At 41.7% G+C, this 22,820-nt stretch overlaps 2 protein-coding genes and 6 non-coding genes across 12 annotated transcripts; 5 read left to right on the top strand and 3 right to left on the bottom strand.

Moving 5' to 3' along the window:
* Nucleotides 1-193: 193 nt before the first annotated feature.
* On the bottom strand, nt 194-17,676 carry LOC135484417 (uncharacterized). Of its 5 annotated transcripts, none has more exons than XM_064765843.1 (10): nt 17,487-17,676; nt 12,508-12,717; nt 11,265-11,352; nt 8,772-8,974; nt 5,466-5,593; nt 3,141-3,322; nt 2,635-2,733; nt 2,304-2,461; nt 990-2,071; nt 194-796 (listed from the first exon to the last, which is right to left on the bottom strand). In XM_064765843.1, exons 2-10 carry the CDS (start codon nt 12,635-12,637, stop codon nt 473-475), a joined length of 2,394 nt encoding a protein of 797 aa, XP_064621913.1. In that variant the 5' UTR covers nt 12,638-12,717; nt 17,487-17,676; the 3' UTR covers nt 194-472. The 5 variants fall into 5 exon arrangements, with proteins under 5 accessions (XP_064621913.1, XP_064621914.1, XP_064621912.1 ...); XM_064765844.1 differs by lacking the exon at nt 17,487-17,676 and adding an exon at nt 15,988-16,026; XM_064765842.1 differs by lacking the exon at nt 17,487-17,676 and adding an exon at nt 14,902-14,942.
* Nucleotides 4,482-4,554, bottom strand: Trnak-uuu (transfer RNA lysine (anticodon UUU)). The gene has a single exon. It is a non-coding gene; the product is annotated as a tRNA-Lys (tRNA).
* On the top strand, nt 5,053-5,125 carry Trnak-uuu (transfer RNA lysine (anticodon UUU)). Its single transcript has one exon. It is a non-coding gene; the product is annotated as a tRNA-Lys (tRNA).
* Trnak-uuu (transfer RNA lysine (anticodon UUU)) lies at nt 5,209-5,281 on the top strand. The gene has a single exon. It is a non-coding gene; the product is annotated as a tRNA-Lys (tRNA).
* Nucleotides 5,364-5,436, top strand: Trnak-uuu (transfer RNA lysine (anticodon UUU)). The gene has a single exon. It is a non-coding gene; the product is annotated as a tRNA-Lys (tRNA).
* On the bottom strand, nt 11,975-12,046 carry Trnac-gca (transfer RNA cysteine (anticodon GCA)). The gene has a single exon. It is a non-coding gene; the product is annotated as a tRNA-Cys (tRNA).
* Nucleotides 17,188-17,260, top strand: Trnam-cau (transfer RNA methionine (anticodon CAU)). Its single transcript has one exon. It is a non-coding gene; the product is annotated as a tRNA-Met (tRNA).
* A 2,066-nt stretch (nt 17,677-19,742) lies between the features above and the next one.
* Nucleotides 19,743-22,479, top strand: LOC135485640 (IQ motif and ankyrin repeat domain-containing protein 1-like). Its single transcript, XM_064767920.1, has 5 exons — nt 19,743-19,959; nt 20,400-20,496; nt 20,841-20,978; nt 21,355-21,489; nt 21,761-22,479. The coding sequence occupies exons 1-5, from the start codon at nt 19,815-19,817 to the stop codon at nt 21,915-21,917; spliced, it is 672 nt and encodes a 223-aa protein (XP_064623990.1). The 5' UTR covers nt 19,743-19,814; the 3' UTR covers nt 21,918-22,479.
* Nucleotides 22,480-22,820: the final 341 nt, after the last annotated feature.

The raw sequence follows: 22,820 nt of genomic DNA, 5'->3' as shown, positions 1-22,820 counted from the left end.
CGTTTCGTCATCCTGAGCGTCCTTTCTATATGGTGAGGAACGAGGCCGGTTTATGGCGGTCAACGTGATCAAGTGAAATGGAAATCGTCTTCAAGTGTTGAATGATGTATCACCATTCGTTCGTAATCATCTTCACGCTCTCGTTTATGTTGTGGTATGACAAGAAAAAGAAAATGCACATCGGTTTCAGGTATAGAAAATATTTATAGGAGCTTCTAAAGCGAAAATAAATAAGTTAACACTAAATGTCTTTTTTCCTCTCAAAGAAGCTACAAAGGCTCTTTGTCGTTTTTCGTCTGTTGACAAATTGGGTCTTAGTACAATAAACTTCAATCTTCTGGAAGGCCAACCTGGGGTCGAAGCATTTTCGGCGGGGTACTGAAGCGGTAACGGAAACCACCACACATTACATATCAGAAGTGAAGTGTCTGATGGCAACAATGATATCACAGATCGAAATATCCGTGGCGGATCAGACCATAGCATCAGCAGTTTGTCTACTGACGAAAGCTGAATGCGGGCGAACCTTTCTATTATTGGGGACCGTCCTTAAACTCCTCGCGGAAGACAAAGATGTCCTTGGTCGCGGAGGAAGTGGCGTCTGACGAATCACCTCCTCGTATTGTTGTTTATGTCTCATGCGTTCCTTTTCTAACTGAATGGCTTGGAAGGCGTTTTTTGGAAGCATAAAATGGCGGACATGTTGGTGTTCACCCACGGTGTTCGTTGCCCCGAAGCGGCATTCCTTCCGGCGTACGAAGACGGTGCCTCCTGGCACTGGGATGTCTGCCTGAGTCTGCAAGTAAAAGAATATATAAATGAGAGAGCATGTCCGTGTGTCTTGCTCTTCTGACGGTTAGCGAGGTCAGCTCTCTCTGGTTTTCAAACAAAAGGCCTGCAGCACTACAACCTCGCTGATAAGTTCAAATGTCATGACGACTTTCGTAAATCTTTCAACTCAAAAAGCGGACATTCTAGACTACTCTTACCTTAATCTCAAACCTCCTCATAGGCCGTATGGAGGCCCCGTGCCCAATTGCCTTCTCACTCGGTCGCTCCACAAACCTCCGCACCTTGTCTTCCAAGTTCCGTAACCCGCCATCGCTTGTCTCCCAATCGAAGTTGTCGTCTCCCTCATGAAACTCCTCTCCCTCGCTAGCCAGCGACAACTCCTCTTCATGCTCAGCCTCATGCTCCACCTCCTCCTTCCTTTCAAATTTCATTGCAGGAGCAGACTGAGGCCGCAACAAATCAAACTGCTTATGTTTATTTTCGCGTTCAGCCACAGCCGTCACAACCTTCGACCTGACAGCGGAGGTGACACGCTGGTAGCTGTCCATTTCCGAGACGATGTTGATCAATGAACCTTTGGAGATCTTTTCACCCTCGTCATCGCTGTCGAGTTGAGTAAGCTTGAAAACTTCGTCGCTCACAGCAGTACGGATGTTGTCACGGGCAAGAAGCTCATCAAGCTCATGGTCTTCATCAACATAGATAGCACTCTGCCTCCTGTAGGGATCCATATGATCAAAGTTTGTTGGGTAAGCCGACGCCAAATTCTCCAATTCCCGCCTACTCCGCGGTCGTTTGGTGTTCATCCCGTACAAGCGCGCCCGCGTGTTCGCGGAAGCAAGATTCCGCCCTTGCCGCTTCTCAACATTCTTCCTCACTTGTGCTTTCTCATGCGCCTTTGTTTTATAATAGACTGTATTTGGGACACATGGTTCAATCATGGGCGCCTTATCATCCAGAAACAGCTTCACTAACTGCTTCATCAGAACCTCACGTTTTTTCGCTTGTCTATTCTTTCCTGGGTCTACTTGTACTTTTTGTTTTGGTTTGAGTTTCCGTACGATATGACCAATCAACGGGACTTGTAAACCTTGAGGAGTCGTCGACCTGTTCGATAGTTTTTCGACAACCTTCTCCTTCATGATCTGAATTGTCTGTGGGTTTTTTCTTGTAATCAAACGCTCGTAGTTTTTCATATCGAGTATAAGCACCTCTGTATTGGCAGTACATTGGATGGTATGCATGTATGTGGGAAGGTTTAGCACCATTTCTATATCGCCTACAAAGGTATAAAAACATTTTTTAACACAAAGTTTGCAGATTAGAGTCAGGTTGCCCCCGGGATATCTAAAATCTCTTTTATTACAAATAGATGAATAACTAGCCAGACTGGAGGGAAAAATTGCTGACTTGGGAAGAAGATAAAACTAAGACCCCCTCTTAATGAACCTCGTGTGACAGCCCAACTCGTGGGTTACTCTTTCTTTCTCACGACTCCATGACCTACTCACCGATTACTTCCATTTCCTCGACGAAGCAGAGATCGATCTTCCGGTACACCATCTTCTTCTCGGCTGCAGCGTACCCCTCGCGCCTGCGCACTCGGATACGGCGCACCAACAGATCGTGGCGGTCTATCTCATCGTTTTCTTTCTTATTGGTAGAATGACTGAAACGAGGTGTGGTGAAATATACAAATATCAATTGAAAGAGATAGTGAAGATGATTAAGGCTGACAATTGTCAATCAAACAAGCATGGGTTGGCAAGTTGGTGATGAAGACACTAAATCGACAAACTACTGAAGTCTTTTTGACACAAGTTATAAAATAATTGTACCAACCTTCTAAGATCGTCCACTTCTGACCGTTCCATCTCCTGCATCAGCTTGGGGAATTGTGTCTTATGCGAGGTAGGATCTACAATGATTTTAGCCTGTCCCCTGCAAGAGAAGGACCAATTTCACCCACAGCGATATCAACTTATTGTTAGTTCATTTAACAGTTAGGTATACCATACGGTAGACGTTTGAGCGAAGTCTTTTCAACGTAAGGAACTTCTTTTTAGTTCATTTGACCTAACGGATAGACGGTTAAGCCAAGTCTGTTGAGCGCTCAACGAACATCGCAAAGCTAAGTCTGTTCACCGAACGCAAGCTAAGGCAACTACTAAAACAAGGAGAAACCGACGAACTGTTGAGATGTTAAAGGCCCGTGCTACGAATAAACAACTAGAAAAAGGTATACTTCGTGTGGTCTAGTATTCCCAAACGGTTTACGGTTTGTTCACAGCATGTACTGTGTTCATGTTCAATGCTTAATTGGGTCTATCTATACTCGTCTCACTTACTTGATGATGAAGTGTAATCCAATGACGGGGTCTCCCTGCTTGACGATATTACAGCCATACGGGTACACCTCCTTTCGCAGACTCATCTCCAGTAGGCGGGAGAACTTTGGAATCCACTTATCGAAGAGACTGGAGCACGCAATGAATTGCTTCCGTTCCTTGTATTCCGCCTCTTGCTTACTCTGTAAGAGACAGTTATGCCGGGATAAACCAAAGGTCTAAAGAGTCTTATTTCTGGTACAATAAGCCTTTTGCAAAAATATCATGTATTATTTCACCTGAACAATATCGGAATACAATCATGTACTTTGAAGTAAATTATCAGCAATGCGTAATCCTTGGCAATGCCGCATTTCATGTCTTTGAACCGTATGATATATATGTCATTCACACTGAATTCTTGAATATCAAGCTTATTCCAGAAGCATGTCTCTAAGCTCATCACTGCCAGGGGCATCACATAAGATAAATTTTGTCAAATAGGTCGAAATTCTTTCTTTAAATCCAACGAACTATGAAATGTTGACAGCGGCACCACAGATATGCTGTATTTACAAAATACAACGATTTCTACTCCCGTTTGCTGCTCGGTCTCCTTTTATCGCTTATTCACAATGTAGCTGCATCCTGTGGGATTATTTCCTTGAGAAAAGATGCAGATCTGGTTGAAATCAATACATTAATTTCCCATTTCGATGACTGTGGCGATGTAATGTTCTGGCAATGATGACTTATAAGTTCAAGCTATATTTCAAAGAGTACATGTACATTATAGTGTATTCAGGGCAAAATTCATGAGGCATGTGAGTCTATACGCCTATGGTTATAGTATTGCTTGAGTCTATAATTAACAAAGCGTTTGTTTAACACCTTAAAAATAGTCTGAGCGAAGAGAATTGAAGTCAAAATTCTTGACAGAAAGCTGACCAGAACTTATTTATCTAGTCTAGTAGTGGCCTTGGATTGTCTCTGTCTTGTTTGAGAGCTAACTTACGTGTCATTTATGATATGTCATATTCTATTCACTATGATATTATGCGGTTAAAAGCAATACAGTGCATAGCCCGCCTGTGTCAAAGCAATAGAAAGTCTCCTTTGTCTATTCCACATGAGGGAAGAGATCGTATGAATGAAATGATTTCTTGATATGTCCTCTTTCACCGTCATTCTCAAAGGTCGTCGCGGCCATGCCAGCCGAAAGTAAAAGGAATGGTGTCATTAAACTGTTGACCTATTTGCTTAAAAATGCCAACACTTTGACAGTCATGAACTCTTTGTGAGTGTATAAAGACATTGCCCCCTTTAAAGGTTTAAAATTATTGGAAGACAAAAAAAATTGGACACCCGCGTGGGGGCTCGAACCCCAGACCCTCAGGTTAAAAGCCTGATGCTCTACCGACTGAGCTACACGGGCTGTTGACATCAAAAGTAAAACATACCTATTTTATTCCATTGTAGGCCTAAATCACTCAAAATCTATCATAAATTATTACTAATGATCTGATAGTCAATATCAAACACCTGGGGAAGGCTGTTACACCATACCGATACAATGTCGCTTAATCGATAATAACATAAAGGTGGAGACAGATGGACGGTATAGCCGAGGGATGATTTTTTGCTGTCCAGTTACTGAGAAGTTTGCTTTGTGTCCATGGTAGTGGTGGTAATAGTTTGGGGCGGAGGGCGGTGATACCGTCTTAGTGGCGTGTCCGCGGAAGTACAATTTCAAGTAGATTGTTCTTGAATTAAGATTTGTAGTTACTTTCGTGCCTTTGTAACTAAACAGGTGATAACGAAACGGCCAATTAAAGGCGAGCCATCTTTTGTTTGGCTGAATAGTTTGTGATCGATTCCAATTCGCACTGGGACATTGCCTTATGATGATAAAATAGAAGGAGCAGAACCAACAGCCCGTGTAGCTCAGTCGGTAGAGCATCAGGCTTTTAACCTGAGGGTCTGGGGTTCGAGCCCCCACGCGGGTGACCAAGTTTTATGGGCATTTTTTACCCCACCTTGAGTGATCTGTTGAAGAGCAGCCTACTGACAACCAGCAGTAGAACCAACAGCCCGTGTAGCTCAGTCGGTAGAGCATCAGGCTTTTAACCTGAGGGTCTGGGGTTCGAGCCCCCACGCGGGTGACTTATTTTTTGGGGATTTTTTACCCTACCTTGAGTGATCTTTTGAAGATGAGCCTTCTGACAACCAGCAGTAGAACCAACAGCCCGTGTAGCTCAGTCGGTAGAGCATCAGGCTTTTAACCTGAGGGTCTGGGGTTCGAGCCCCCACGCGGGTGACTTTTTTTTTTGGGATTTTTTACCCTACCTTGAGTGATCTGTTGAAGAGGAGCCTGCTGACAACCAGCAGGTCGGTGCCATCATCCGCTACGATGGAAGCATTTCTTACAGCTTCTTTGCTCATCAACGCAATCTCGCCAAAGCTCTTGCCAGCATCTGAAAGAAGTGAAAACATGGAGAAAATGTCAACATTTGTTCGAAGTCATGTTAAAGTAACACGACAGAATTGATACCACCCGGCAGTGCGGTTATCAAGAGTGTCCCAATGAACATGGTCATTATTATCGGTTCGGCACTTTCTATCTTCTCGGAGGTGACGAAGACGTAACACGGTACGTTGCTAAACCTCTCTATTGAGACTTACTCTCAGCTGACTGCTCGATGGCTCCGATGATCCTCGCCTTGAAAAAGTTCATAGCCATCTTGCTGCTTTGGTTGTCTTACAAACAGATTAAAAACTTCCTTCTCCAAGAATACGTGGACCGGACAATTCAAAAACTACTCATTTTCCTCTAAAATGAGACTTTCATCTTGTTTTCCTTATTTGAAAGGCATATTGAAAGCAGTGGAATCCGTTAGAGTATTATTTCTTGATGCTTTCTATTCTACTCCATTCGGCATCTAACTCAAAGGAACTGGTCAGATATCAGTCTTTATCCAACTGAACTTGAGACGAACGTGGATGCAATACCCAGAGAAAAAATGGCAGCTTCTGTCATGTGATATCACCAGAGGTGTGGAAGGACCTTTCCTTTCTGTCCCTCTTGGGTATAAAACGCCTGATTTGTTGCGATATCCTTACGATTTCACGTTACAGCAGCACATACGATCCAAAGAATGGTAGCCAGACAATGGTGTAGTAAGTAACCATCATTATTTCGGGTTAATATGATGACAAGGTAATAAATCTGAAATTTCTAATCCCTATCCACACGCACTCATTCCTTCCAATGGTCAGGAATATATCTTCCGACCTGTTGTCGACAACAAACTGTCTCTCAATAAAGTATGCTTCTTCAAGTCTGACAATGTTTGTTCTGCCAAGATTTGTCTAAAGGATTGTTTGAAATCATTCGTTTGTTACCCTGCGTAAACTTTCCCTAACTTTACAATAAACTTGCCAGAGACCCTTGTCCATACTGTCAAAACTGTGTCATTTTACGGTATGAATCAAATGATAAATCCATTCTGAATTCGTTATATCAATAGCTATTCTATTAGATTTGTAAAAGAGGATCGCTAGGCCTACTTAATTCTTTGAATATCTCTCTGTCGATACTCTTTCAATCATACAAATAAGATATTTAGGCAGACGTACAGTGATGAATCAATGTATCTGATTGATTCTAGGTCTGAAAAAGCCGTTTCCTTTCAAATGTGACACGGCGAAGTGACAGGTTTGTCTGCCAAAACGAAACAATGGACACCAAGCAAGGCTTTTGCAAGAGCGATCTTCGCGATTGGTACCAATCTGAGAGAGGTCAGAATGGTAATGTTCATCCTGAATAGAGTATATTCCTCAAGGATTCCACGTATTCCATCAGGAGAGGAGTTTATGAGACATATATATAGGCCTTTATATCATCGGACTCTGTCGGCAACTCGATATGTGATGCCGATGGCCTTTAATATATTCTTCCAGTTTGATAGAATCAGAAGCTATCCCACTCCACCGATGCGACTTCCTGTCATATTGTCCAATGTGAAGCCGCCAGCCCTGCTTCACCGTCAAGAACCAATCAACACAGTCATGTGTTTTCAGTGAAATCGAATCCAGGTATCCAATCAGAGACCTTCAATCCTGCTTCATCGAAGTAGTAATTGGAAAGGAACCAATTTTTTGTCGTAAATGTCAGGACTTTTTGTCACTGCCGTGTGATTGAAAGCAGGGAAATAATATCCCGGAAGAAAGCAAAAACGGGGCAGACGAAAGTGCCGACTGGTTAACCATGTAACTACCACAGGACTTGTTTTCGCAGGGCTGCGCAGTTTAATGACCGCCTCCGTGTCAACAACGCTGCGACCAGTCGATGTACAGCCAGCTGGTTTGTTTAACCGTCCCATACATCATTGATGGAGTGCATATGATCAAACAATGATGAATTATATCTATTATTTCAGCGTAACTAACGCTAATTAAAGCTTGTTATGAGCGATACCGAACGGACTACAAATTGTCAATATATTTATCTTTGGTCCACGCAATGATAACATTAGATGATTGATATACCTGTACAGCAGGGGCGGAAGTAGAGTGTAAAACACACTGACGTCACACAGTGAGAGTAAATCATTTACCTTTTCATTAAAAAACATGACGAATAGTATATTACCATCAAGAACAAATAAGGCTTTATTTACTCTTGTTGCCACATAATGAAATTACAAACTACGACTTGGAGATATCCAGTTTTGAGCTTCGCGCCACTCTCTCGTTAACGGGAACGCCAGACACCAACTACACTTTAAGCTGTGAAAGACTGTCATTGAGTAACTGCAAGAACACACTCGTTTACATCACACAAATGATTACGAAAACATAACTCATAACCAAACGTCGGTATCCAAGCAATCAGTAAATTCGGGTAGAAAAAGTACCCGAAAGCACTATTGTTGTCCGGATACTGGCTAGTTTTCCAACTCGCGCTTACTCCAGATTAGACAAGGAGGCACGTTCGATTCCTATCACTTTGGAGGCGCGTCGGATTGAAATTCAGTGTCATTCTTGTTGTCATAGAAACTGTTACGGGAAAGTGGTAACGGGTAACTTTCAATTAAAGCCACGCCAATCTAGTAATTGCTGGTTAGGTAAACCATTACGAAAATTATCATCGGCGTTAAATCATGTTCAATCACTACTCAAAACAATAATATGCATGGGTTATAGTGAACGTCACATCATTTTCCAACCTGGCATGTCGTCAAAATAACCTGAAAATCAAGAAATGTGCTCTTGTGATAAGTTTTGCTCTTACCTTTTCAAAAGTGACCGCGGTGAAAGTGATGACAAGGAGACCACTACTGTTCACGTGAAATGTAGACGAAAAAGCACTGACTTGTTAGCAATAGGCCTACTTAGAGGCATCATGAGATTCGTTTTCTCTCTCCATATTGGGAGGCGGAGAATATTGCTACATGAAGATGATGTTAAAGACATTAAAGGAGGAGTACCTCAATGATTTGACGACAATATCATGAGCCGACGTGTAAATGCTGCATCACAAGTGTCAACCAATCACATGGCGTTTTATGTTGCACTCCGGTCAACTTAACTTTCGGAAAGCGATGTCTACCAATTTGTACAACGTTTAATCTAATTGGTATCTTATCTTACCGTATCTGATGATGAACTTGCCAAACTGGTTCCTGTCCAAAGATCCATCCTTATGCTTCCTGTACTCTCCCGTCGGTTCCTCCTCATCCTCTTCCTCTTCCTCACCATCCTTCTCAACCTCAGCGCCCTCTCCCGGCGGGTCATCGTCCGACTTCTGCGTGTCGATGTAAACAGATGTCTTACCACTTAACATGATATAAAAACTGGAAGAAAATAATCAAAGAATTAACTAGGGCATCACTTTTAATGAATGATGAACGGTACGTAGGATGGGGTGGAGCGGGACCTATAGACTACTTACTGAAAAATATGATAGAACAGAAAAAAATCACATATACTCCATAACAATGGAATGACTTGTCCTATACCACATCAGGACGCGTTCCAACTATGAATCCCAACTAAAGTATATGATTACAGATCCCTTATATCCCGACAGCGGTTCGTCTCTGGACTATCATAACATTGACATCTCAATCCGCATGCACTCTCAGTGTTTATGAATAATACCCTATCTATACCATAGTTTTAGGCAAGGAAATCCAGCATTGTCTCTCCAAATTGGATATTCTTGTATAGCCTGGCAGACAACAACCATCCTCCCTATGGAGATAAATACCAAACTGAATGGACATGTTTTCTCTGCTTGGAGTTAAGATGTTTAGCGCGTTTATTTAAGCCAAGTTGCTTGAGGTGTTGGCGGGAGACCATACTATCAGAATATCCAGCCGATCGGTTGAGTTTTCAATGGTAATCCCGCATGGATTTGGGTGTGCATGGCGAGCTGATTGAAATATCAGCCGGCGTCATAGAGCGTTCTTATCCTCGGGTGGATCAAATTATTTATCTTTTTAGCTTTGATCGATTTAATTGGTTTATTACTTATTGATTGCACGTGACGCTCACCAGGGGCTTGTCCCTTTCACTCTCCATGAATTTTATAGGACAAGGTAGTTCAATGGGAAGCATTTTTGCACCCCGCTGATATGTCTGTGCTGGCCAAAAAAACGTAATTTTTGGTGGCATGTGTCTTTATTTTGGACGTTCTTGTGGAAATCTCAGAATGAAAACCCCGGCATGTGATCAAGGGCAGTCATGTCAATTCAAGTCATGTTGCTGGGAGAGCCCTTATATGCAGTGTAAGAACAGATATTACAGGTTAATCACATGCATGGCTATATTGAGCACAGGGCTATACTACCATATCTTTTTTGCAGAGTATCGAAGTACAGTCATTCATAAGCGATATCTGATTATTGATTGGTTTAATAGGATTATCGCTTATCTGCAGTACGTGATTTTTTTGAAGTGTCGTGACTTCAATTATGTAATTCTAAACCGATAAGTCCAACGAGCAGAAGACAGTATTTTACCATGAGCGTTCAGGAACCTGGGAGAAAAAACTCCGATATCAAACCGGATAGTCTGAGCTGGCCAGCTAGACTTATTATAGGAGACGGAAACTACAAAAAACCTGACTCCATTTTCCATCTTTGTTCGTATTAAAATGACAATGGCGGAAAAAAACGGGGTGTAAGGGGCACGTGGTTGGTGTGAGGTGATAGGGGGCATTCCGGACTAACATGCCATACCAGTCGCTAAAGTAAATACATGTAACTCGAATATTTTGTTCCAGCCTCACCCAAAATCCACCCCATTTTCCATCTTTGTAGCGACTGGTATGGCATGTATAGGAGATATAATCCTCGATCCGCGCCATATAGGGTCTAATCATAGGGTTTTTTTTGGTTGATCAACCAAATTCTTGCCAATACCCCCGGCCGGTGACCGACGGGCTCGAATGAAACTAACCCAAATCGAGTTTAAGGCTGACAAACATACCTAATTTCAATCGCATACTTACATTTCAAAGTTACTTCGATCCCGTTAGAGTTAAGCCAGTGATGACCAAAAGCAATCTCGTTCTGTTGATATTTGTATCTACCTTTTCAGGCAATAACTGTTCCCCAAAAACAAAATTCAATATTGGTGACAATAACATGCCTCCTAATTTAGTTGTAGATAGCACTCATATCCTCGCCCCTTTCTGTTTATCAAGTATTGTCACGCACGTAATAGATATCTTTTGTCCCCGAGGTTGAGGAATAACCATGAAGCGTGCATTGTTGAATTGCCGCCATGTTTCAATGTTTACCGCAGTTTATCATGGATGAAAAAAACAACCTTTTTGTTTACTTATGTTATTCGAAAATGAATTGCCAAGTGAACTTTTTCACATTGGGGGATATCAACTTAGACTAGAATTCTTTGTCTTTTTCAAACCGTGCAGATACTCGAGCGTCTACTCTACGTGGTGACATACTATACATGGTTTTGACATCGCTATCAAATGGCAAATAAGCGAAACAAACCCTGCATGTCCGACGGGGTAAGGCTACACGTCTCCATCTTTTGTCCTACCCGGAAACGAGATACAACTCTGGATGAGATAACTAACTCGTGTGAGTCATAAACATGATTAATGTAACGTACCAGTCCCCAACGTCGCCTTGCTTGATAATGACGTCATCTTTCTGGCATTGTCGGTATTCACAGTTTCTTACGATGTCCATCAGAATAGCTGAAAACACAAGATGTGGATAAAAAACGAATTCACCTGATTTCCATGATCATATGCATGATTCTTTATGATTATTATGGCGCGACAGCTAGAAAGTCTCCTTTCAATAAAGTTATTTATTACTTAGATTCTAACTGCCGTTGGTACATTATTGATTACAATAATAGACGGTTCCCACTAAAGAACTAAAAGTCTCTTTCATACTGGTCCATTTGTCTAAAACACGAATGGAACGCCTTCATTGCATCCTTTGAACAAGGAATAAGCCTGGCTCCTTGGAAATAAGCCGTGATTGAGAAATAGGAAAAGAATCTGATGAACAAACGGTGAGTTTTTTAGCTTCCGACAATTCATCTTCACCACATGTGTATCGTATAAACAGAATGACTTGATTGGGCGGGAGAACAGAAACGCGGCAGAGACACAGGCACTCCGATCATCGTCAGACTCGCTGAAAGAAACATTGCGCACCTATCGTTCTGGTAGGAAACCAAAATGTAGACTGCTGAATGTTTTCAATGCGACGCAATCTAAAGGTTATTCATCACACTACTGTTGCCCTATCCGCAAAGCCAGTCGAGATAGTTCCATGGGATGGCAAAAGAAAAACAAAAAACGAATGAGGGGGCACCCGGACTTGAACCAGGGACCTCTCGATCTGCAGTCGAATGCTCTACCGCTGAGCTATACCCCCGCCACGCTCTCCGCCGAGTTCTAATGCGGTGATATTGATTAGTAGTGGAAATTGGCACACACGTCCGGTAATGTGAGTGTTTCATTATCACTGCCGTTAGTTAACGACATCAATTGAGCCAAGCACTTATCGCTCATTTTATCGCTGTTTTGTTCATTTGATATTGAGACAATTTATGGGATGATGTTAATGACTCTGCAATTATCAATGTATCTTGGGTACCGCCGGTCTAGCCGCCGACTAACAGCATTTAGGATCCCTTTCAAATAAACTTGAACCAAGAGTCGCTCTTGACACTTTGGTGCTGTCTTATATTCAACGAGTGTGCAAAAAAGGTACATGGCTGTAAAAACCAATGACCTTATGATTTTCCAATATATTATAGTGCAGGTTGTATAGTGATATAATCTTTCCCGGACGTTTTCTTTGAGGTGACCTACATCTATCCCTCTCGCACTTACATTTATCCACCGTTACCAGTGTGTCACTTCTCTTCTTGAGCCAAGGCAACAGAAGCTCTACCTCCATGTCTGTCCTCTCCGACGGCGGCTTGGAGATGACTTGGATGACTCTGTCTGTCATTTGCGACATCTTGGAACTCGATCTCCGTCTCAGGGTGGAACTTTGGCGTCGGAGGCGAGATTGCCGCAAAGACGGGTGCAGCGACAGAACTGAAAGGTGAAAAGCAGACTGGTTGAGATTTGGTTGAGGTTTTGTTGCGTTCATTCACGTTTGCCCTGGGTAGGATGCTTCAGATCAAGTGTCTGATTGGCCGAGTTCCACCCAAAAAAAATGGCCACCATAACGTCCATCTTTAACATCGAATCACGTGATATGTTCCAGATCATTGGGGTGATGGAGTTGGTGATCGGGGTCGGGGGGGGGGGGGGGGGGGGGCATGAAGGGCATCTTGTCATATATCAATGCCTCGTGACTGTAGTTATCCATTGTTTGACCTCACTCAGTTTCGTTGCCATTGCCAGTGCCGGTGTGCAAGGGATAGTAGTCCTAGGGCTGATAGTCCGTGTAACAATAGCCCGCATTGCTAAATGTTTTGGTTAGGGTTAGCGGTACAATAGATCATGCTGCTTAATTGGTCAAATACAATGCTACCGGACTATGACTCCAGGGGGACTATATCCGCTGTCACACCGGCCTAACGGTCGCATGATCATGGTAGGCGTCAAGTGGTGCCTAAAGCCTGTTAGGACTAATGTCAGTTTGTTGACAGTGCCCAACATTAAACACTTCTTCCAACACATCAGATCATATTTAAAGCTCGAAATATTTTCATATGAGATTTTAACTGATCGCTAAACTGATGTATGGTGCCAATGGCTCCAACTTGAATGGTATAAGTATAGGTTGCCTACATTACTTTTCAAGGTTTGATGGAGTTCTTTTAACTTAGTTGACTGAACTTAACTTGATTCAGGTAAGAGCATTTGATCGACAGAAGGAACAGAGCCATATCGACCAACATTTATTAGGTTCACAGCCATTGACCCAACCAGTGCCAAATGTAAAAAAGAGTAATGGGTTGGCCTTAAATTTGTGAAAAGGGAACTTTCTGCGCAGATCTGGCCGTCTATACACTGTTAGGGAACTGGAGCTGGTTTGACTTCGTGATAGAAACATTAGTCTTCTTGCAAGCGCAAACGTCAATGATCTAGAGTAGAGACACCTATCGCTGACTTCGTGAAGCTAGTGAATCTTGTTTGCCTGACTCCGACAAGTTGTCTCCCTTTATCACTGAATCGATAAGCGTTCAAACAATTCAGCTCATACTTGCCATGATTGACGCCCGAAAAAGTTGAACAAGTTCAGGAAAGTAAACGAACTTGATACCCAGTAGGCCCTAATATTGATGCCAACATGGATATGAATTGAAGTAAATATTTAAGACTAAGTGGTCTGCTGGTGTGTGCAAATAAAAATTAAATCGGTGTCTATTGAAAGAGACACCAATGAGCAGTCTTAAAAGTGCTAGCGGCCTCCCTGTATAGACCTACCGATAGACTGTTAGGCCATCTTCCACAACAGCACTGAACGCGGGAAACCGCGTGGCTTTTCGAAGCATTCGATTGAGTTGACCGTCAGGCAAACCTCAGGCAAAACCGCAAACTTCAGCCGATTGACTGGGGCTCCATGGCTCGTTTTCGTTATTTCTATCGAAAGATCAAGCTTTTGTATAGTCGAAATATCATCAATCACGTTTAAACGCGATTCAGACTACCCTATATCAGATAGTCGCAGAACGCCTTGAAATTTCTGTGCTTTATTTTGATGTAATCACTCACCAAGCATGTCATATGTGTGTAAACATCTTCAGAACATTTGGTTCGGTGTCCATGGACGATAGCTAGAATGTAGCGCATTCTCACAGAAACGGCCAACATTTTCTGTTATTATCGTAATGCATGTGTCAAAACATCACACACATCTATTCCATGCAGGCTACACGATTATCAATTCATTTATGGAAAATTTTCGCACAAATTTAATATTTTGTTTGCTTAGGTTCTGTTTCAAAGTTTGCTTTGGATCGCGAAGTTCCCAGAGGGTTTCATTTTACTACCTATGGATATCATGTTCGATGCCGACTTCGGGTTTCCCAATGAAAAGTAGACACTTTTGAGACGACTGGTCGCAATGTCCAATTAGAAGTGCCTGCATCCCCGGTGCACACTTTAGAAGTGAGCCAATCACGAGGCGTATCTTGGAGAGACTTCTGGTCACTTTGGCGTCGGAAAGGTGTGAAATTCGAAAGGAGAAGGTGGCACCTTTCCGGTTGGGTTTGCAAAACGTTGGTGGACGGTGACGAAAGGAGGAGTTTGGAGAATCGCACTACCCACCTCGCTTCAGGAAATTCCTCTCAAACATCTCAATGTGTTTCCTATTGTCCTTCTCTTCAACGCCAGACATCTCTAACGGTGATGGTGCAGCGTCTGGGGGTTTGGGGACAAGGTTCCCAGTGGTACTCCTCCTTGTGATCTGGGGCCTGGGACGCAGGGCCTGTGAGGTGCTCCTGCGCCGCAATACGGGAGAAGAGCCCCCGGGATTGACTTTTGGCGAATTCATGACCCAGAACGGTTTTTCAATAGTGTTGACTGGTTGATCACAGCTAGTGTCTTTAATGGGTCGTTATCTTCGTGTAATTGGCATGTAATGGGGAAGTTACCAAGCAAATAAGCTCTAATCCAAACACATTACCCGCCGAGCTATTTGATAATAATGACATCCCGGCTGATATTATCGAGAATATTTGTTAACCCAGTGGCCAACATCGACACGAGTTTAAGATTCAAGTTCGTACACATTGTTTTCATATTGGCCACTGGTAAAGGAGATGACTCTCCGCAACATTCAGGAAAAACCCCACTGAAGCAGTTGTGGACTCATTCTAATTGGTCGAAATGAGAAATAAACGACCGATTAACTAACCCGCTTATAATCCTTTAAGCACGGTATCTAAAGGCTAGTATCATGATATTGATTGCTCAGACATTTCAACACAACATGGCATCAATTGGCAGAACGGATTTCACGATTTGTCTATGGTGTGATGATAAGAAAATGTCATAAACAAGAAGAACACTACTTTTGTGATTGGTTTAAATCAGAATATTCAATTTGCTTATACCAAATGTATCGCCGTTCATAATTATGTCGCCTTCGATCAATACAAACGTAATGTAACTCCGTTCATTTCTCACCTGTAAATCAATACAAACGGAATGTATCTCCGTTCATTTCTCACCTGTAAATCAATACTAACGTTTTGTATCTCCGTTCATTTCTCACCTGTAAATCAATACTAACGTAATGTATCTCCGTTTAGTTCTCACCTGTAAAATGAATCTCCATTCATTTCTTACCTTTAAATAAATGGAAACTTTTCAAATCAATACAAACACTAAGTATCCCCATTTACTTCTCACCTGTAAATCAATACAAATGTAATGAACTTCACGATACTTCAATTCCGATCATTTAGATCCGGCAGATGTGAGTGCAGAATATGTTCCGACGATGTCAAGTTGTTGCTTCTTAACCGTGTCTACTTGTTAAAGAGGTGAAAAGTGGCGGGTGAAATGTTGGCATGATGTGTTCAATTCAAATTGCCTTGGGGTGCACAATTGTAAAGAGTTTGGGGTGGAGTTACTTGGTCAGTTAAGAGTTGATGACAAACTACGCAGTGGTGCTTTAAATCGGTCCTAAGGTGCAATAAAGATAGTGGGGTCGTGGAGTCGCATCTTCTGTTAAAAGTTAGTGGAGTTTGACAGTGACATGCAAGTGCCTTTCAAGTTGAAAGAACACACACTCTTAGAACTTGAGCCGTTGAAAAAGCTAAGGGTTTTATGCCAACACAACTATGAACCCAGTAGAGGTTACCTTCTGTGAAATGAAGAAAAGAAAATGCTTTTTGAGAATCTGACAAGCCTCTATTAAAGATTTTTTTATCTGGCGGTTCAACATTTCTACGGGGCATATATTTGTGTTGGCTGAGAAATCATCAAAGCTTTTTCAAAAGCTAAAACAGCTTTATTTCTTAGAATGCATGGTGCATTCTGGAGAGTGGGGTGAGGTCCGTCACATCAGGTAAGTGTTGGGTTGGAAAATCGCATGGAAGATTCTTTGAATTTTAATTGTCTATGGTGCGGTTCAGTAAAAAAAGGGAGGAGAGTCTCCTTCGGGGTATTAAGGTGCTTTTGGACAATGTTATGCAGATGCCCTTGGCTGTTTTATACTTTCTTACCTGAATCATTGTAGAGTGTCATTATTTTCCTTAAATCACCTAGATGGTGAAAGCATTTCTGGGTCACTTATGATTCTACATAAAAGTACCAAAATATTGTCAAAATAGAAATGCCTTCATTTGAATTAGTGGTGAATACGACATTGTTGCAATTTCATGGTGTTTTGACAAAATTGCAGTGGTCATTGTTGCATGTGATTATAATGAGATTGTGATTAATGCAAGTGGCGGCTTCATCTTTGACAATTAGAAAGCTTAATAGGCGAATCTTTAATAGGCCTATAAACTAATCGCGTTGAACACAACCTTGATAGAAAGTGCGATTCTTTATCAGGCTCAGTAAAATAGCCAAAGTCTCTCCGTGCCTCCGGTGAGTATAGCCGCCTCGTTAGCGCAGTAGGCAGCGCGTCAGTCTCATAATCTGAAGGTCGTGAGTTCGATCCTCACATGGGGCATGTTCCCGAACGCGGCTCCATTTTTTTTCGATGATGAATGAATAATAGAGCTGACTATTTCAATATGAGGACTTGTACAACATCCAAATAAGATGCATTTTTGGCCAAATTGATGATTTAAATACAATGTATTACACTAAGACAACGGCCGTTCAGAACGAAACGATAACTTATATTCAACATAAGTCTTGGAAGAATGTCCATGAACTGTTCAATCAAGACCTACCTTACGTGAGAACTTTCGTTACAAATCTGCTAATCCGAAAGTGATGTCTGATGTCCAATGGACACTCCTACTTAAAACAAATTGTTTGATGGAATGAGACAGTTTTGATTTACATTTATATGTCTATATCCTAAAAACGAAGGCTTCAGACCACCATGACGACGTCTCCACGCCGAACCTCATGCGGCCGTCATCGAAGCCACATACCACAGAAATTTAATCATAACTGTTCGCCCCATTCCCCTATTATATATTTAAGCGGAAATATTTGCTTTCTCAACAACGAAAGTAAACGTGTCCCATGAAATAGTCCTCCATTCCGTGAGGCTTTTGTGGTAACTTCATTTAGTAAACTTTACCAAAGTGAAAAGCCAACAAGACATTAACACCAAACACATTTTGCTCAAACCAATCCGGTATATGCCTTGTAAAATCATACGCATAACACCTTAATTCATCCATGGCATATATATTACTGATCACAAATACAAATATACCGTCAGGTTGTTTATTCTAACCGAATGCTTTTTCCTACTTCAGATTTCCAAATCGCCATATCCAATAATTACACTAAAAGCATGTTTCAATCAAGAGTCTATTAATTTCTTGTTATTTTTCCTATTTTCTTTACCGATTATTGGCAAGGCATTTAACTATTTGATTCGATTCGTTAACTAATTCATTTTACATTTAATTGCCTTCAATGATAATGGCAAATAGACCAAATGAATCTCATATTGAAGATGACCTTACACTGCATATGGGACACCCTGTAATGTCGGTGCTCATCTAGCTTTAACTCATACTCGATCAGCACTTTTTTTCACTCACTCGGCAAATCCATGAAATGGCCGTCTTCCGATATTTTCGAAAATATGACTAACCCACATGCCGAATCTCATCTTGAGGATCTTTTCACTTACCGTTATATCTTATTTCGCGATCCACGGGAACGCCAGGTCTGTAACACGATCCCATTCCTATCGGGTTATGGCCGAATTGAAGTTGACATGCTTCTACTAACTTCATTGCCTCATTTCCATTTGCTGTGAGAAAGATAAGGACTGAGGAACAATGTATTTTTTGCAACTGTCACTGACTTATATTGAACGCTGAGTTGAAATAATCAAAGATGGTTATGGTAATCCCTCGCCGACATCCCATCCGAATTCCGAAAAAAATCATAATCCAGCTGCGCCGAAATCGGTAGTGATATCACCTATAATAAGTTACTCAAGGCCAACCAGATGCAAAGTTAGCTTCACATGATTCAACTTCGAATTATACATGGAAAACGAGTATCACTTGTACATGTGCATATTCATCAAATTCGATGCTGTACGTAAGAGATACATGTAGCCTTTTCGACACTCAGATACATGTAACCTCGTTCATTAACTAAAAAATGTTATGTGTACATCAGAATGCCATTGTTTTTCATACAATGTAGCATATTGATGCATTTTAATTGAATGTCACTTGTAACCAGTTTTACCAATAAACAACAATATAAGTCGTTAATAATTGATGCCGTATTGTTTTATTCATTTATTAAAACGTCGGTCATGTAGAGATCTAGAAATAGTATTTTCTAGAAATCTTCTTTTATCCGAAAATTGCAATATATAATCGGACGATCCTTAGTTACCGCCTACAAAGCGACCGCGCATCCACTAAAATGCATCTGAGAGATGTTCTTGGTTAAGTAGAAAACGATATCCGCTGTAATAAGCTAAAAGATCTTTCTGACTGCTCTATGGGGAATCAGTATTCGTAACAATCTGTTCCAATTGATCGCCAAATTTGGTGTTATTTTCATCAATATATCGTTACTTCTCTTAACGCATGTGCTTGGTTTTGGGTTGTCTAGTTTCTATCGTCGATATGTAGGAGGCCAGTAAGGAATATTTGACATTCGTTTGTTGCATTTGTTCATCACCACTGGATCTTTGTTGACAGTGTTACCCATTTCACAATCGAGTGAGCTTACAAGGCTATGCCATCTAGGCGTTCGATCGATAGTTAACGTATTGAGGCACCAATAGCCTTTAAGGGTAGTAGCTGGGTCAACCATAGTACGGGGTATAGATTGCTGACGAATGTGTTACTTTGTGTTATTTGCGCTCGGTAATCCTTGCTTTACCAACAGCCATAGCAAACAGGCCTTATATTGGCACAGTTCATGCATGGTATTCATACAAAAAGCTTTTTTCATACTAAGTCTAATAATTCTGTAATTGCTTATTAGTGGCATGAGGTAAAGGTTTTGCATTGATATTCTCAACCAGTGACATTTTAAGAGACACAGGGGACAGAGGAACAAACGATATGCCACCCAAACCAGCTCCAGCGAAAGGCGCCACTGCCAAGAAGGCTGCTCCGGCCAAGGTTCCTGCTGCTAAACCAGTAGCGAAGAAGGCAGCTCCTGCGAAGGCAGCTCCTGCAAAGGCACCCGCTGCAGCACCAAAACAAGGTATGCTAAACATATTTCTCAAGATGTAGGCCTGTCAATAAACTTGGAAACCACAAACAACCGATATGGTAAGGGCGTCCAGACGCCGTGACGTACAGGAGGTTCAACAGAGTGTCGTAGCGACACGAGATGCATGTAGCCTACGTACGCAGACATAGTCGCTGTAAACCAAACGAAGAGAGGAAACAAATCTTCTGTGTTCAAACGAGATGAGTGATGTCGATTCCTTTTCCCAAGGATTGTCAGACCTCATCGTGACACAGAAACAAGTAAGGCGAATGTCACCACCATGATGAGTAAAGAACGTCAAAAAGAGTAAAAGCGAAAGCAGAATCATTGCCCATTGATATTCGGCCTCCAAGTCCACACGAGCTGTTGCAAGTGTTGGTATTCCATCAAATTGATGAGGTACTTATTTTGGTCCTGTCTTATATTTTCAGAGAAACCCAAGGAATCATTGGTAATGATGGGAGTTGAGATTGGACTAAAAGCACTTGCTAACACTCTTGATAGTGACGAATTGAAATCTTCGGGACGGTAAGTCCTCCTGTTTTTTGTGTTCTTCCCGGACACATCCCTTCAGGACCCTCGCTGACCAACCAACATGCTGCCTATCGTCCTGTTGCTTTGGTGGTTTCTCTTCCAAACTGACCAGTTTTGCGACCCCTACGAACGACAAATTACAATTACAGTCTGCGAAGGTCTGTCGTCCAAAGTCCTGTGCATAAATCGTCTACTAAACTAAGTTGTAGCCTACTGTACGAGGAATTTGAGATATGAAAAAACGTCGTCAATAAAGTATATTGAAATACTTCATACAATGATACAAATGTAAGTGAGTTTTGGCTGAGTATGATTCAATTTTTGATGCTTACTTCCAGGTGGCCACTCATCATCGACCAATCTGGTAACGCCGTCACTTTCCTAAAGTACCGCGACACAAATGTGCTGTTCGCGGCAGCACCCGCCTTGGACATGCAGGGACCTCCTATCAGAAGAGCTGTAATGGGCTCTATCAGGTATGTGGATCATCCGGTAAAAGAACTGCTTAAATTCTGCATGCCATCGCATCTTGTGTGGAAACTGGATCTGAACTTCGGAAAATCATTGCTATCCCTTCGCTCAATCTTGATATCATCAGCAGTTCTAGCCTGTCATAAACTATTACTTATGACATTTTTTCTGGTTCTAGGACCTACATGTATATATATGGAGGAAGGTCAAGTTCATGGGGTAAATCCACACTCCAGACACTGTCCAAACAAACTTACTTACAGTTACAATCTCTTTAACTGCAGAGACGCAATCGTCGATACTTCGGTTTCCTTTGATGAAACTTGCTATGCAAGTTGGCGCATTTTTTGACACGTATCCTTCTCATCGTTCTCTTCCCAGGTTTGGCAAACCATTGGTTATCAATATGGAGGAGAGCGATGACTTCGATAAATTGACGCAAGACTTTGATAAGGTGCTTGTGGTCAAGGATCTGATGGCTAAAATCATGGATAGGAGTATTCTCAAGGATGAAAAGTAAGCTTTACTTCCGAATAACTCTATTTTCGACCAAAAAGGCAGTTTCTAAAGCACTTTTGGGGCGACTTCCGGTCATGTTGGCCAATCAGGAACAATCCGGTTTTTTTCTCGGAGGATGTCGGATCAGTAATTGTCCAATCACATACGGTACTTTTGTAAGACGTTAACTTTGTCCTTTCACACTCCACCAGTCCCGTTTCGCCGGGATGACACTAGTTATTTCAAATTATCTATCTATTTGATCACCATTTGTGTTCCTTGCTTTTAGCTACAAGCAACTTGTGTCGTCAGAGGATGGGGACGAGTATACTAAATGCCAGGAACGAGAATGGCGTGTTGATGACTTTAGTTTTGTTCTCGCCACCACGAAAGTTGAAGTGTCTAAGGAATTATGCGGACAGTTCTACACCATTCGCATCGTCTAGAATTAGAAGCTCCAATTAGAAGCTCCAGAGACTCAAGGCACAAAACGCAAGCTGCATAGTGTGCTAACTATTTCTGTCGAAATAGCAGAATGATCAATCCACCTGGCTACTCCGGTCCGTTCGTCCATCAACTCGTCAACCACTCCATTTATCACTAGACCTGTGTGGTTCTTCGTCATCCGCATCGTGATGAAGTAACCTTAATTTACGTGTATGTATCGCGTGGTGTTCTTTAAGTGAATAACTTTTACTGCTCTTGTTTTGATTATTCCATCACACAAATGTTTATATAATTTGATATCATACCGCTTGACCCTGTCAATTTAGATGTCATGAAGTTGTCATGTTCCCCTAATCACAGTTTGGCTCTACTATACTCTGGTTTAAATACATATACCGATGCATCCATGGTCTCTGTAAAATACAGATTGATGTGAGAATAGTAGTATTGTGGTGGTAGGAACTAGGTTAGGTTTTAGGCCCTTTTGACCAAAGACCTTACAGGTCTTTGCCCTAAATTAGCCTACAACCCCAAAGAACCATCCACCACAATACTACTATTCTTTCATTCATGCGATTCCCAATGAAATGGTGAGGGAATACTAGAGCTCAATGGGTTATTCCATTAAAATGGCTTTTTTAATGTCTTCATTATCCAAAATTCAAGGAAAAATTCAAGTAAATTAAATGTATTATCCAATAGCAAATCAACATAAAAGTAAATTCACCTATGACTTCTTTAATTTAGAAGTAACTGTTAACAGTAACAATTTCTTCAGGCTACAAGAAACTAAGATAACACCTGGGTTTTTGAGCCTGAAAAATAAGAAAGACTGTCTGCGACTGGAAAAGAATCCATTATCGTTTTACCAGAACCAATTTAACATGGCTGTTTGGTTTGCT

Source organism: Lineus longissimus, chromosome 3 (assembly GCF_910592395.1).
Source record: "Lineus longissimus chromosome 3, tnLinLong1.2, whole genome shotgun sequence".
Classification (NCBI taxonomy): domain Eukaryota; kingdom Metazoa; phylum Nemertea; class Pilidiophora; order Heteronemertea; family Lineidae; genus Lineus; species Lineus longissimus.
The sequence above is the reverse complement of the archived record's forward strand: the minus strand, read 5'-3'. Positions and strand labels throughout refer to the sequence as shown.